This window comes from Saccostrea echinata, unplaced genomic scaffold (assembly GCF_033153115.1).
Source record: "Saccostrea echinata isolate AGI-Se365-2 ecotype Australia unplaced genomic scaffold, CSIRO_AGI_Sech_v1 ptg000030l, whole genome shotgun sequence".
Classification (NCBI taxonomy): Eukaryota; Metazoa; Mollusca; class Bivalvia; order Ostreida; family Ostreidae; genus Saccostrea; species Saccostrea echinata.
In genome coordinates, this window is record NW_026889779.1 from 9,938,903 (window position 1) to 9,952,901 (window position 13,999).

The 13,999-nt window shown below is 34.0% G+C and overlaps 1 protein-coding gene across 2 annotated transcripts in view; it reads right to left on the reverse strand.

Moving 5' to 3' along the window:
• LOC133197251 (uncharacterized) overlaps nt 1–12,925 on the reverse strand; it is a 46,984-nt gene extending 34,059 nt beyond the window's left edge. For both annotated transcript variants that reach the window (XM_061333198.1, XM_061333200.1), the window contains exon 1: nt 12,831–12,925. In XM_061333198.1, coding sequence (XP_061189182.1) covers nt 12,831–12,890 — 60 coding nt within the window. In that variant the 5' untranslated portion in view covers nt 12,891–12,925. The remainder of the gene's footprint in view (nt 1–12,830) is intronic.
• Nucleotides 12,926–13,999: the final 1,074 nt, after the last annotated feature.

Sequence of the window (13,999 nt, forward strand, 5' to 3'; positions counted from 1 at the left end):
GATTTGAAAATCTTTTAAAATATCCATAACATAATTGCACAGAATATCCCTCAATTTAATATTACACGAGAGTGTTAGAGCTCAGTTGTTCAGATAATCTACTACCAATCATCTTACTTAAACAAACTTTGTTTGCATTTAAAAAACAACTCAATGTGTTTGATCAAGCACTACCATTGTTTCCGATTTTAAAAATCGTATCACATTATCAAAATAATACATCTGCCCAAAGATCACTTTCCTATCTATCAAAAAATTTCACACCATTAGAAGTCTGCTTTTCAGGTTTTATGGACCTATACAAAATAGTGTTATGATTGGATGGGTGTTGAAAGGAAACCCGCCTTCCGATAATCCCTCAGAACAAGGGAGCTTACTATGGTCCCTGCACAGGTTATGCCCCCTGGTCTACCATTTCAAGTTGGTGCAATATGATTCCATTTCCTCTGTGGGTAACCAAGAACTCAACATAGTAATACTTTTGTTAAACAAAGTCAATAACTTGGGAATGTCAAAGAAGATGACACATATTATCTATTTGACATACATCTGTTCAAAGCCTTTCTATTTTGACCTAATTAAGAAAATTTATGGATATCATGCAATAAATCTGACCTCCAAAAAATTAATTTTTAGTAACTGGATCAATTTTCATGTTATGAAATTAAAATGACCTTCCTATCAAGTTTTGTATCAAATGTTAATCTCTGTCTTTTGTCTATACCCAGACTTGTCAAGACAACTCTTTGCAAATACGCTTATGTATCAAATGAGTTTTCTTATCACCTTTCAAATCACATTACTTTTTTGGAAATGAAGACATGAAGTGATCTGCAAAATCTGCCCTAAACAATTTTAAAACATAAAAATTTGATTTATGATGGGTGGACGTCGGTGTATATGACTTGCCCTGATCTACCTATTGACTGAAAAAAACTATTATTACACTTTCTGTCAGATATACAAGACAATGCAGAACATATTAAATTATCTAGATTAATAATATGTGCAAAATTCAGATCTTGAACAAGGTTCATTAGCTGTGAAATTCTATATCAGTCTTCTGAGCCCACATACGTTAATGTCTATTTTGTCCTTCAACCAAGGTGGTTTCATTTACTTTAAAAAAATAATACTTTTCTGATAACAATATTTTAAAACTGAAGTCAAAGAAAGTTATATCAGTGACAATGGTATAATATTCAATCATTGTCAAAATTTATAAGCAGAATAAAAAAACAATTAAACATTCTTTGATTAATTAGAGGTAACATTAAACCTTAAAGAACAAACCAAATAATCATCAATTTGAAATTTCCCAATTTCATATTGGCAAAGATCACTCATCTAATAAACAGACAAATCTAAAAGAAAGCAACTTGCTGGATATATCAAAAGGTCTGATAAGATGAATTTTAAAATCAAACACATAATTTACCTGACAAACAGAATAGAACTCCATCAGAAAGTAACTATGTCAATCTTATGACAGTTGCTATGTCTGTACTGTCATTCTCTTAGTTTGACATCAGAGTACTTATCATTTAGCAGACAGTAGATGGACGTCTTTAAAAGTTCATTCAGGTTTCTTCAAGAATTTGATTCATAATAAAAAGGTGAAATTTGTGTTTAAATGGTCTGAGGGCGTTCTACAACTCCCAAGGTAAACACAAGCCTTGAAGGAGATTACTAAAATTTGTAGCAATCAGTTAATACTAAGTGTTCACTTATAATAATCCAAATTTACAAAGGATTTACCCAATTGAAAGGCAGTGTTAATACATCATGTAATTGTGCACTTAAAAATTATGAATAAAGACCCTTCCTGTAACAGACCAGAGCACTGACTGACTGTTTTAAATGGTTTAATACATGCCAGGTATGAATCAAATACTCTGCAATACAATATACATGACAATATATCCATCATAAAATCAGAGAAAAGTGACAGGCCGATATCAATATAATGTTCAGACAATTGCAGTGCTTCTCAGACTCTACTGTCAAATGACCATTCGCTTGATTAGATGACTAAAGACTTTAAATACCTCCCTCTCTCCTTCTCCACTACTCCATAAGGTACCCCCAAGTAAGAAACCTGTCCGGCAGTTCAATTTAGTGGTTAACAATTAAGCAATTGTCTGCCTCTTGGAGCCATATTAGAGCTACTTTAATTGTCATCATTACCATAGATTATCATTTTCTGTCAAGTAGAGAAATTGGAGCAGTATACATTGATGATCTCCATGAATAAACTGCTAATCATTGACATTGTTAGATGAATTTGAAGGCACAGTCCTGTGTGTTCTCTTTTTGTCATTCTGACAGACATTAAAGGTGTCAAGACCATGATAGACTTATCATCTAACATCTTCAAAATTATGTGATAGTTTCCTGTGTAGGTATCCCTGTAAGCCTGTCTTGATCTGTTATTTCACTAGGAATAATATATCACAATTGCATGACCCATTAAAACTTTTACATAACCTCAAAACCACAGTGTTATATCTTATTGAAGACAGATAGGGATGCACGATTTTATCGGTATACCGATATATCGTGATTTTTTATTGCATGATACGTATTGTGATACGGAGACTAAAATACCAGTATTTGGTACATAATTATAAATTCCAGAAATTATTCATTTATTTCTTCGAACTATTAAATAAAAGTTACAGGATGTCTAAAAAATGTTGAAAAAAGTTAAGCTACTGCATCCAAACATGCTTTATATTATATGAATAAAAAACTTATGTTTTTACAGCCTATTTGTAAGAAAAATTATAGAAATTCATTTGAAATTGTAGTAAAAATTCCCTTTAAAAATATCATTAAAAATTCCCTTTAAAAATATCATGACATTATCGTGATATTTTGGGAAAAAAATCGTGATATATCAAGATACGAAGTTTTTGGCGATACCCATCCCTAAAGACAGACATCCCTTTTTACTTAAATGGGGGTAAAAGACTGCCAAATATTCTCTAATAAGTCCAATGTTTTTGTTTCCTATAAAGCAAAAGAAAAGTTACATGTACCGGGGCAGATCCAGCAATTTTTAAAAGGGGGGTTCCAGGTCGGTGCCCCCAACATTCATGCATAGAATTACGCCACAGGCACTTCAAGTCCGTAGCAATGGTTTATCAAAAGGGCAAATTCCGAACAGAGTTGACAAGCTAAAAAAAAAAAAAAAAAACTGTGCGCCACATTCTTACATCCTATTTCGGGGTAAGGGGGGGGGGGTGTCCTCTTATTTTTCCGCACTTTTTTGGTTTCAAATGCTTGAATTGCGTATTTTGAACTTCCAGCAACAAAATGGGGGAGCATCCAAATCTAAACTTGCATATTAAAACTACAGCAAACGATTATTCTCAGAAAAAGTGAACCCACTCCCCCCGCATACTACTGGGGCATTTTACAACTTTACAACAACCATAATAGTCTCTTAAGTATGCTCCCTTTCATGACTTTTTATTCATACTTTTTAAAGTTAGTTACTTCAGAAGATGGACCAAAAATGGCATAGCTGAAGTTCGCTGGAATCTTCAAATGATATCAAAGTGAAATCTTTCATGTTACTTGTGGGTGGTCGGGGCCCGGGGCAAAGGTTCTGAACGTACCTGGAGGATGGAATATGGGACACTTTATCTAGCGAGCAGAAAGGGCAGAGATTGAACTACTTATTTTATTCAAAATATTAGACGTTAAATGATCTATGTTACAGAAATCTCTCTCTTTCTCTCTCTCTGCAAAAACAAAGGGGGGGTTCCAACCCCCGGAACCCCCCCCCCCCCTCTGGATCCGCCAATGTGTACGTACTTATGTAATGAACCGAGAGGATGTCTATGTCAAATAATAAGACCAACTTAAGGGTTTGATCAAAGCCATAAAAAAAATTGTCTACCAGTTGGTGGGCAGCATACACTACTTGGTCCACTTGATGTGACTAATTATGGCACTAAATATACCAACAATCACACTGATAATACTGTGAGCCTGGTAAGTCTTGATTATATGAAAAGCACTTATTTTGTGAAAGTAAGCAGAAGTTTGGAAGAGATTTTCTAAAAGCTTGAGTACTCCTGACCCAATTCCATCACAGAACAAAGTGGCCAAGAATTATTTTCTTCCAGTCACTGTTTATCATCAGAAACACTTATAATTAGCTGTTATGAAGATAGATATCAAAGGAGATGCCTGCAGGACAAAAATTCTCTTATTTTTTTGGAACATTTTCATATTACCAGAAATAATATCTATCTAAGAAGCAAGGCGACATGAAAAACAAACCAGAGAATGGGGGAACATCATAAAACACCTGTAGGGCCCCCTCCACCCTTCTTTTTATCTTCTACAAATTCCTCTTGGAATTCACAGTGGGAAACAGACACAGGATTCTGGCAAAGAACAATATCACCTACCTGCACTTCTGTAAATCGCAGTATCAAAATAACAAAATATAGATTATCCGTATATTTAGCATCACTTTCATCAATATCAAGAGCCGTGAAGTAAATTAACCTTTATAAAACTCAATCATTGCTCTGTCTCTAGATTTTGAGAACCCCCTGCTAACTTGTACTTTTTCCTTTCAGATCAAATCTCCATTCAAAATTTCAAAAGTGGGTGACCTTTTTCAATGAAACAGACTAATCTTACACTCTACTTGACATTTTCCAGATATTAATAAAATCTGCTGGTGTCATATTTAAATATTAAACCGGTATACCTCTTAACATTCAATGTTGGTGTAGTGTTCCACAGTCAAGTATTAATATTTAAAATTAAATTTACATGTAAATATTTTAAAAACAAAGATGTTACACTAACAATTATTTTTTTCCCATCTTTTCAAGTCAAAATTTAGGCAAATTCTAATATATATTACCATGATAATGGAATACATACATCTGATATTCTACACAGATCTCAATTCTGAATGTGTGAAAGACATGAAATATATGACACATTTTATGATCTGTACTATTTAAAGATTACTTAATGGATATAATAAATGGAATTACGATCACTGAGCACATGAAAATGTGTTTTCAAATATTAATTTTTCCCATACAGCTTAGAATTAGAAACTTATAAGAGATTATCAGTATAAACTACTTAGGTATAAAACTTTCTCTTTATTCTCAGCCAAAATTACGTCACTAGCCTTCTGTAATAAGTCATTGACTTGTTCTAGTAGATTAATGTTAATAGAATTAACAAGATTAATTAAGCCATCAAAAGAATGAAATACTTATACTTACTTACACTCAGCCAATGGTATGTCAAAATATGTCTTATAAAATAGTTACGGAATAGTTGTCCTCACCATGTTAACCTTGTCTCTGTGCATTGAAGAATAAGTTCAAAAGAACCAAGAAGATAATGGCTGTTCTTGCATGCCAGAATGTATACTATTGGTTACACTTATACTGCCCATTATGGTTTCAAGATCATATTTTTTATCAATCAAATCACAATTGCCTGGAAACATTAAAGAAGAAAAAAGTTCAAAGTCATATTTTGTAAAATTTAATAAATTATCAAATTATTTCTTCAAAAAAAAAAAAAAAATTGTGAGTATAAATGCATAATTAGGAAGTGGTAGATATTAAATCATCTGTTTTGCTCCATGACTTTGGAGAAAAAGAATGGAAATAAAAATCAATGTTCCAAGCCTTCTTGCTCTGGATGACACCTACTTAATGACAACCTTTTTATTACCTGTGGTATACTCGTTTGATATACAAAATAGGATAATGGCTCAAATTTCATCAAGTTTCTGGCAAACACAATTGATAAAAGATGTGGGATTTCCTTTAGAACTTATCTTTGATGGCATTACCATCCACTGAAAACCCTCATTTTATACAAAACTGGTTTAATGCACACTCTAATTGCATTAAAGGAGAATTCAAGTGAGTTTCAACACCTCTGAATCCGAATCAAGAGATATTTGTGTAGCAAGTGTACAAGGTGCTTGGTGCCAAAGACACAGAAAAAGACTGGCACCCAGGTAACAAAGAAGACCAGTACATATAAACTTATCTTTTACATAAAGACTACGTTATCTTTCTATTGCAAGGTACAAGATCATGAGGGACTAATTTCTGGAGATAAATTTTGTCTATATTGTTGCTGGCATGTAATCTCTGTGTGACATAGTGTAGGGGTAAATACTCTTTATATCACTACAGGACGAGCCTACTGTCTATGTTGTTAGGACTCTAGCTGGAATCCCACACAGGAAGACAGAGATGTCTGACACACCAGAAATTGAGGAATTCTGTCAAAATTGTCACATTTGACTTGAGATAATTTGAATTGGATAGTCTTGAAGTTAAGTCACAGGAGATTAAGTTTTACCAAACAAGTACGTACCAACAAGGCAACAGACCAATGTACATTCTCAGACACTGCTTAAAGAGCCATTATGTCAAAGTGTGGGATCATGTATTTAATGATAGCATAAATTTTTTTAAAGACACTTTTTTTTAACAAACCTCTTATGTTGAGAACATTGAGCCTTCACAAACGAACTATCAAGTACCCAAAGACCAGTAGGTTCACAGGACTAAAGGTGATTGGGTGATCAATCACATAGCTTTACTCCGACCACCAGAGACAAAGGTTCGCATGCTCGCTTTTCTTACAGCTCCCTTCTACAACATTAAGCAATCTCTTGTGCTTTTTTGCACCCAGACAGAGCCAACACAGAAAGCACACCAAAATCTCACCTGTCCATCCATTCAAGCACACCAAAATGTCTGTCTGCTGAATTTCTGTACAAACTATGGCAACTCTGTGATAAATGATGACACTATAGCATTCACACCTTTGTTCTTTTTTCAGGTATTTACAGACAGGAATTACTCTTGCTCAGGAAACTGAAATATTTCATAGTTTCCTAAATCCAAAAAGAAAATCTTGTCAAATCTTGACAAACTTGGGGAGCTATATGAAACGCATCACATAATCTTCTTGTGTTGGCTAGCAGAAGCTGGTAAAACAATGCTGGTTTACCTTATACATGGGTATTTAAGCCCGAAGAAAAAAAATTTTTGACAAGTGTTTAACCATCAAAAACATATCTGATTTTTCTGAATTTATGACATTTGAAAGAAATACGAGATCAAAATAAAATTTGTTTCCTCAAACCTCATATAATACCTCTTAGAACAAAAGGTCTATTTAACGGTCACTTAATATAAACCCAAATAACCTCAGAACTGTGATATGTAAATCGAGTTCGGTATGAATCTGTCAGCACAACGGAAGGACAAAAGGGGCACACATTCTTTGGGTTCATCTGATCCAGTGTCATTGAATCCACCCAATTAAAAGCACACCCGACTATACAAAAGACACCCCAATAAAATTACTACTGCCTAGGATATATAGATGAGACTTTAATTTGATTTCTTGAATTATCTACAAAATATCTTGATCAGATTGGTGTCTTCTGTGCCATGAAATTTGTTTGATAGTTGGCACACATAAGCCTGGGTATACCCACTGCTACCACACAACCAGAAAGACGACCAAACTTGTATTCCAAACAAAACCACTAGTAACCTAATGTTATACTGTCAAAGTGTGGTTTGAACCCTGAACAATGGTTCAACATTTCAAGACAGAGAACTGGCCACACATGCATATTCAGCTCAACAAGAGTGAAAAAAGTTAAACTTTAATGATCATAATGAACATGCATCATTTACAGTATCAAGGAAAAAGTTTCCCATAGCCATAAAAACTCACAGACTTTCTGTGTTTGAGCAGTCAGGTGTTGTACCTAGACACCCCTAACAAGCCTCCAACAATATAATCTTGAGGTCTGTGACTAACAAGCCGTCCATGTGACCACAATGTACCCAGTAATTAGCAGACGTCAGGATGCAGTCCTCCCCCCAGACCCCCTCAGCACCTGTCTGAAGCAAGAGGAGGGAGTTCTTTCTCTTTCATGTGAGATCTGACCTTTGACCACTGACAGACTTTCTTATATTATTTTTATATTCATAGTCTTGGATATGATGGGAAATAAATCTATGAAAGTAAATAAGCTCTAATGAGAATTATGTACTCTTACAGGATCTATCAGCTGATGCCAAGGTTGTAGGGCATGAGAAAGACTTAGGAGAGTTTCTACATCACAGAGTAATTGAACTCATCAAAGAAAATATTGCATACATGTATTATAGTAACAAATATGAGGCAGATATATTTCCTACAATTCTAAATTCATAGCCCAGCCTCAAATGAGCAGCCTGCATTCTTCACAGCTAATGTGCTGCATTCCTTTACAGGACCTGGTGGTCTGAGGCTGCTATAACAGGCTGTATAATGTGTCAATCACTCCCTTACCGTCAGGGTTAGGCCAGACAGGTATATCACTCACACTTCTAATAAGCCTGTTAATTAGTCATTACACAGGTATATCCTACACATATTTCTGTGAAATATGACCACGTATTTACTCTCTCTACAGCTTCTGTCTCATATATATATTACATGTCGAAATATCAGAGCCAATTTGAAATGAAAACTTTCAATGCTCTTCTTTCTACTGACACTGTTCTAAAGTCATGCACTTGAAAAGAAATTTATTCCTCTTCGCAGTCATTTACGCTTTGAAAGTAAACTTCAATTCAAAAGCCAAATTAAGTCTCTCTTAAATCTAACTTACCAATGTGTTGTTAAAGTACTATTCACGCGGGACTAAAAAGTCCTAATTCAGCAATGGTACAAAGGAAAGGAAAGTGACTTTTCTTTAAACAAATATCAACAAAGGCTCGCTACATTAGAACATTGACTGAAGTGACCCATTTAACCCTGTGGTCATAATAACTCGGCTCAATACCTTTCTACCTGTCAAATGATAGATATCTTGGGACTCCCCATGATTTCCGACAGGTACTAGGACCATGTACAATAAGTCCAAAGCTTCTTTATTATTTCCACCTTTATTAAAACAAGACCCACAGAACTCCCATTGATGTAACCTAGACTAATATCTATATTTTCTCATTTAATCTTTTTTACTTCTGTCTCCTCAATGACAGAAGGGAAGTGTTTAATGAATAGAAGACAGGAACTGATTGAAGCTCTCTGTGATTTATAGGATTATGTTTCTAACTTGATTTATACCATGTACAAAAAATATGTCAGGTAGGCTAGTCCCTTAAAGAAGTTGGAATTTATCAGGTGATATGACCCTATACGAAAGCCCCTGTTTAAATTAATGTATGTCTTTTTCATCTTGACATACTTAGTAAACCTAGCATTATCTGATTCGTTGGGATTACAGTCTTCTCTTTCTTGAAGTTTCTCATCAAACTCCCATTTTTCACTGTGCTCCTTCGTAATACAACTCTAAATGAAGAAAGGGGTTGTGACATCAAAAGGATGAGTTAACCAGGTGTGAACAGGTAAATGTCCTTCTGGAACACCTGAGTCGTAAATATTCCTTGTTTCTGCATCTGTAATCTTGCCCTTAACTGATTACAACCTGAAACACTTCAGAAGTATCCTAGACAACAGATAGTTCAATATAAATTTAGTGGTCCTGTGGTTTACCTTACAGGTAAGATAAAGGTAAGGGACAAGTAAAAGATCAATCAACTCAATAAAGGAATCTGCTCCTGCAGTCAGGTCATCATTTGAGTGACATCCGAAAAAAATAGTAAAATGAATGAGAATTTATTGTTAATGTATACTCTTAAATTATTCCATCCATATACATAATGTAAAAGGGTGTATTGAAGAATTATTGATCACTGATTTTCTTGTGCCAGTCAAAAAATAAGTAAAAATGTACTGTTGAATATAAAGCCAGACCATAGAATTCATGAGAGATGAACGGAAAAGCTTACAATTCCAGAAACCAGCCCAAGGTCATTGTAAATGTATACAAAAGGACACCACGAAAAGGACAGCATGGAATAGAGTAAGGTTTAAGATTTTGAATAAAAATAAGAAACAGACTGTTTAAAAAGCTTTAAAATACATCCTGTGTTTAGCTACCTGTCACTCATTGAAATGACACTTTTATTTAAGACAGGGATTTTTCACAGAATAATGAACAAATCACTGTTTCACATCTGAAATTATGTTAAGAGAACTCCAAGCTTGTATATTTAAGGACAAAAAATAAAATTCAATTTTAATTCTTTGATCAACAACAAACAATAGAATTTGGACATAGAACCCAGAACTAGGTCACCCCACACAGTTGGTACCACCAAGAACCATGGGATCTGTCACTGTCATACATTTCAGACTTTTTTGTTTGTGTACGAAGCTTTTTTTGATGAAGATATCAATCTTTTTAATAAGATACTCGATTATGAAATTATGATACAGCTAAGATATATAGCACCGTTTGATCAAACTACAGCCCTATAAAGCAAGCATTGTTTCTCCCGCAATCATAATAGCTATATAGAACTCTAATGACATATTTTATCATGTTAATCAAAGACATATCACTATACATCTGATGTATATTGTGACAAATTTGAAAACCTTTCACCTACATTTGGAACGCCTGAGGAGTCTAAGGTTCCTTTAATTTAATTTGATTTGTGAATCATCTAACTTTATCAAGTTATTTTATTGGCATTAATCCCCCCAGCGTCACGAGTACCTGTCTGAAACATGCACTTGTGACCTTTTATCATTTAAGGGTTATCTCCCTTTGATTTCTGGGGTGCAAGGCCCTTTCTAGTAACCCTTAACATTGGGTCATCTGCAGTCTCATGCCTTGTGTCAGCTTGACAAATGATATACTGATTAATCAAACATCTTTTAATAAAATTTGACACATAATGATTATGATTATGAGTATTTTATCTTCCAAATTTTCGCAAGTTTTAGTTGAATATAAAATGGCAATTTACACAAATCTTAAGTTAAAAGAATAATTAATGAATAAATTGCTTTTTTTTTTCCAACATGAATCCTTGCATAAATATTGAAAATTTTCTTTCCAAATCATCCTTATAGAATTTGGCAAATCATAGATAAATCACACATAATAGAAAAGAATGTTCCCTTTCATACATGTGTATATATGTTTGTAACCAGCTAAGACTTTATGAATACTTAATAAATACAATGAATGATTAGGGCAAACCATGCGAAGTCTGAATAGTATTTCTTGTAATATTTACAACAATAAGAAACAGGTGTACTGAATTCATTACTTACATCACAAGTCAAAGTGTCATGATGTATAAGTATGTATACCTGTACATGAATGGCACTTACAATCATTATTGAGAAATTGATCAAATAGAGAGGACAAAAAAGGAACCAATTCTAAAATTGGGTTCAACGATTGACACATAAAAAGCTTTTCAAATCTGCTGACATCCTGATATACATGTCCGCAGCTGGAAGCTTACATGTTTAAAAATTTACCACAATGTGGTGAAAGGGAGACAAAGAAACCGTGCAAACTTTACACATCAAAGATGACTATCTTTTCAAACACTTTGGGTGCTAGATATTTTCAATATTTACCCTGTACAATATGTTACTCCGGGTTTTATCAACGACCCTCGATCCAATGATATTGACGAAGTTCGTGGACCTGACGCCACTCTGTAAAAATCCTCTTTCAGAATTTATTTACCCTCGGATCTTGATACAAATATTTATAGTCTGTTTCTCTGTCCAACAGCAGGCGTCAATATTTTCCAAGTGCTTTAAAAATATTCTTACGTATGTTACATAAATAAGACATTTTAACTCTCACTTTTTTCACTTTGGATAAAGTGAATATACAATATATTCAGTCAGTCTAATGAAATTCAACCAGTTCGATGTGCAAATATCCCCAATTTTGGAACTCAGGAATTATCATCGGAAGTTACAACTACATGTATCTAATAGTCTCACGTTTCCTTCACAGAGGATGTATTACTGGTGCTAAGCACAAACCCTAGACTGGTACAATAAGAGACTATGTGTAATAGTTTACAATCAGTTGTGAATTTTGTCATGTACACCTCTATTAATTATATTTTTCAAGCTACAATTACATCACAAACTTCCTTCTCCCATTCAGAACTTCAATAATGACCCAGAGCAAGATAAAAAAAAAATGGATCATTGAATTTAGAAGTGTATTTGATATATTTGCCTCCACTCTAATTCTTCAATATTAAAAAATATGTTTATTTCATGATATATAGGAAAACCGCAGGACATTAAATCAGCAAATGTTTAACAAATTTTGATAATATAAAAGATAAAGAAGGTTTAACTTTATTTTAAAGCACTTAAAAGTCAGAGGAAAACACTTAAAAACCCTCCCTATGGAGATTGAATGAGATCAATAACCAAACAGCCTTATCGCCGTGACATTACTGTTGCTCAACAAGTTTGTCTCCTTACATATCAAAATTGGCCAGCTATCAGGAGTAAAAAAGATCTCTCTTTGAATTTGAACTTTGTTCTGTCTTAAGAAAGACATTTCAAGCACTGCTCCAACCACTAAGAGTCTCAGGTTGCACAAATCAATGTTAAATATGAGAAAACTTCAAGGATTTATGCAAATGAATCTCTTTTATTAATAAAATTTAACATTTTTTTTTTTCAAACAGCTGGTTAAAATTCCAGTACTTTATACCTCATGCAACTTCTGCATGTAAAATCTTTTCAGTTACTTGTAAAATTACTTGTAAAACACTGATTACCCTATTTACTTTCCAACACCATTTAGCAGGTGCTTTTTTCAGACATCACTATAACACTTGAGTCTTCTCTGTGCTAAGACATACCTTCTGTTTACAAGTATCAGTATGGAGTTATGTCAAACTTACCTTCAATTCATTTCCAAGCCTTCCATTCACCCTGATCTTGTCAATGTGCCTTAAACTCATATCTGTTCCTCTTCATGTGAAATTTTCCCCTAAAAATACATTGTCTATATTATACCATACTTATGTCCATTTCAGTTGATTTTTAATGGTATAGACATGTTCTGAAGTACCAGAAAGGTATCAAATTTATTGTCTCTTTTGCTGAATCCATGCTATACTAGCTCCCACTGCATCTCAAAGCCAACAGAAAATATAATCCAAGCATTTACATCCAATTTCCATTCAGAGATTTTGTCAAGTGTTTTTTTTTATTCTTTCATTGTACCCTTTCCTTTTACGGATAATTCTAGTTTAAACAAGCAATTCAATCAGTAACTTAAAAGTCCCACTAAGCTAATCGCTAGCTTGAGTCCTACTGAATGGAAAATTGTCGTGTAGATTGTGAAAGTGGTGATGTCCCTTCAGGCAAGATATATTATCTCCGAAATATCATGTAGCTTTGACAAGGACCGATGATAGACAGTGATACCTATCATAGTAATACTGCCCCCTCCAATACACACGTTCAGAATGGAATTAAATCTACAGTCCTATGCACTGAATATTTAAACCCATGAACTTTTTGAGAGGATTATTAACCAATCATACAATGCTGGTCGTGGTCAATAACTTTTCCCCCTAGAAGGCGAGGGTAACACAAACTAATCTCAGACAGTCTAATTCTTAGATACCCATCAACTCCAAGACAAAGTCACAGCATAATCAATACAGGTGATCTACTTTTATACCAATTGCAAATATTTGTTCAAAGTTTGATTAAGTTGAATAATTTTTGACATGCTAACATTCAACAATAAATTGAATGGGCATCTGTCTGAGATAATACAGTGGTTTTAATCCTCAGTTACAAGGTCTTTATCACTCATTAAATACAACTTTCATGTCAGCATACCTGTTCACATGGGCTGCTCGAGCATAGGTAAACAATGCAACTCAAACTAATCTGTGCTACTCAAATTAATTGACCAAACGTTAATCCTTGTCCTGCATTATATCAGAACAAACAACTCCATGCCACATATAATTTTACATCATTCTAATACAAAAATTGAGATAAAATATTTTGACACTGAACATTGGAAGAATTTTTGTCAGATTATCATTTCCAA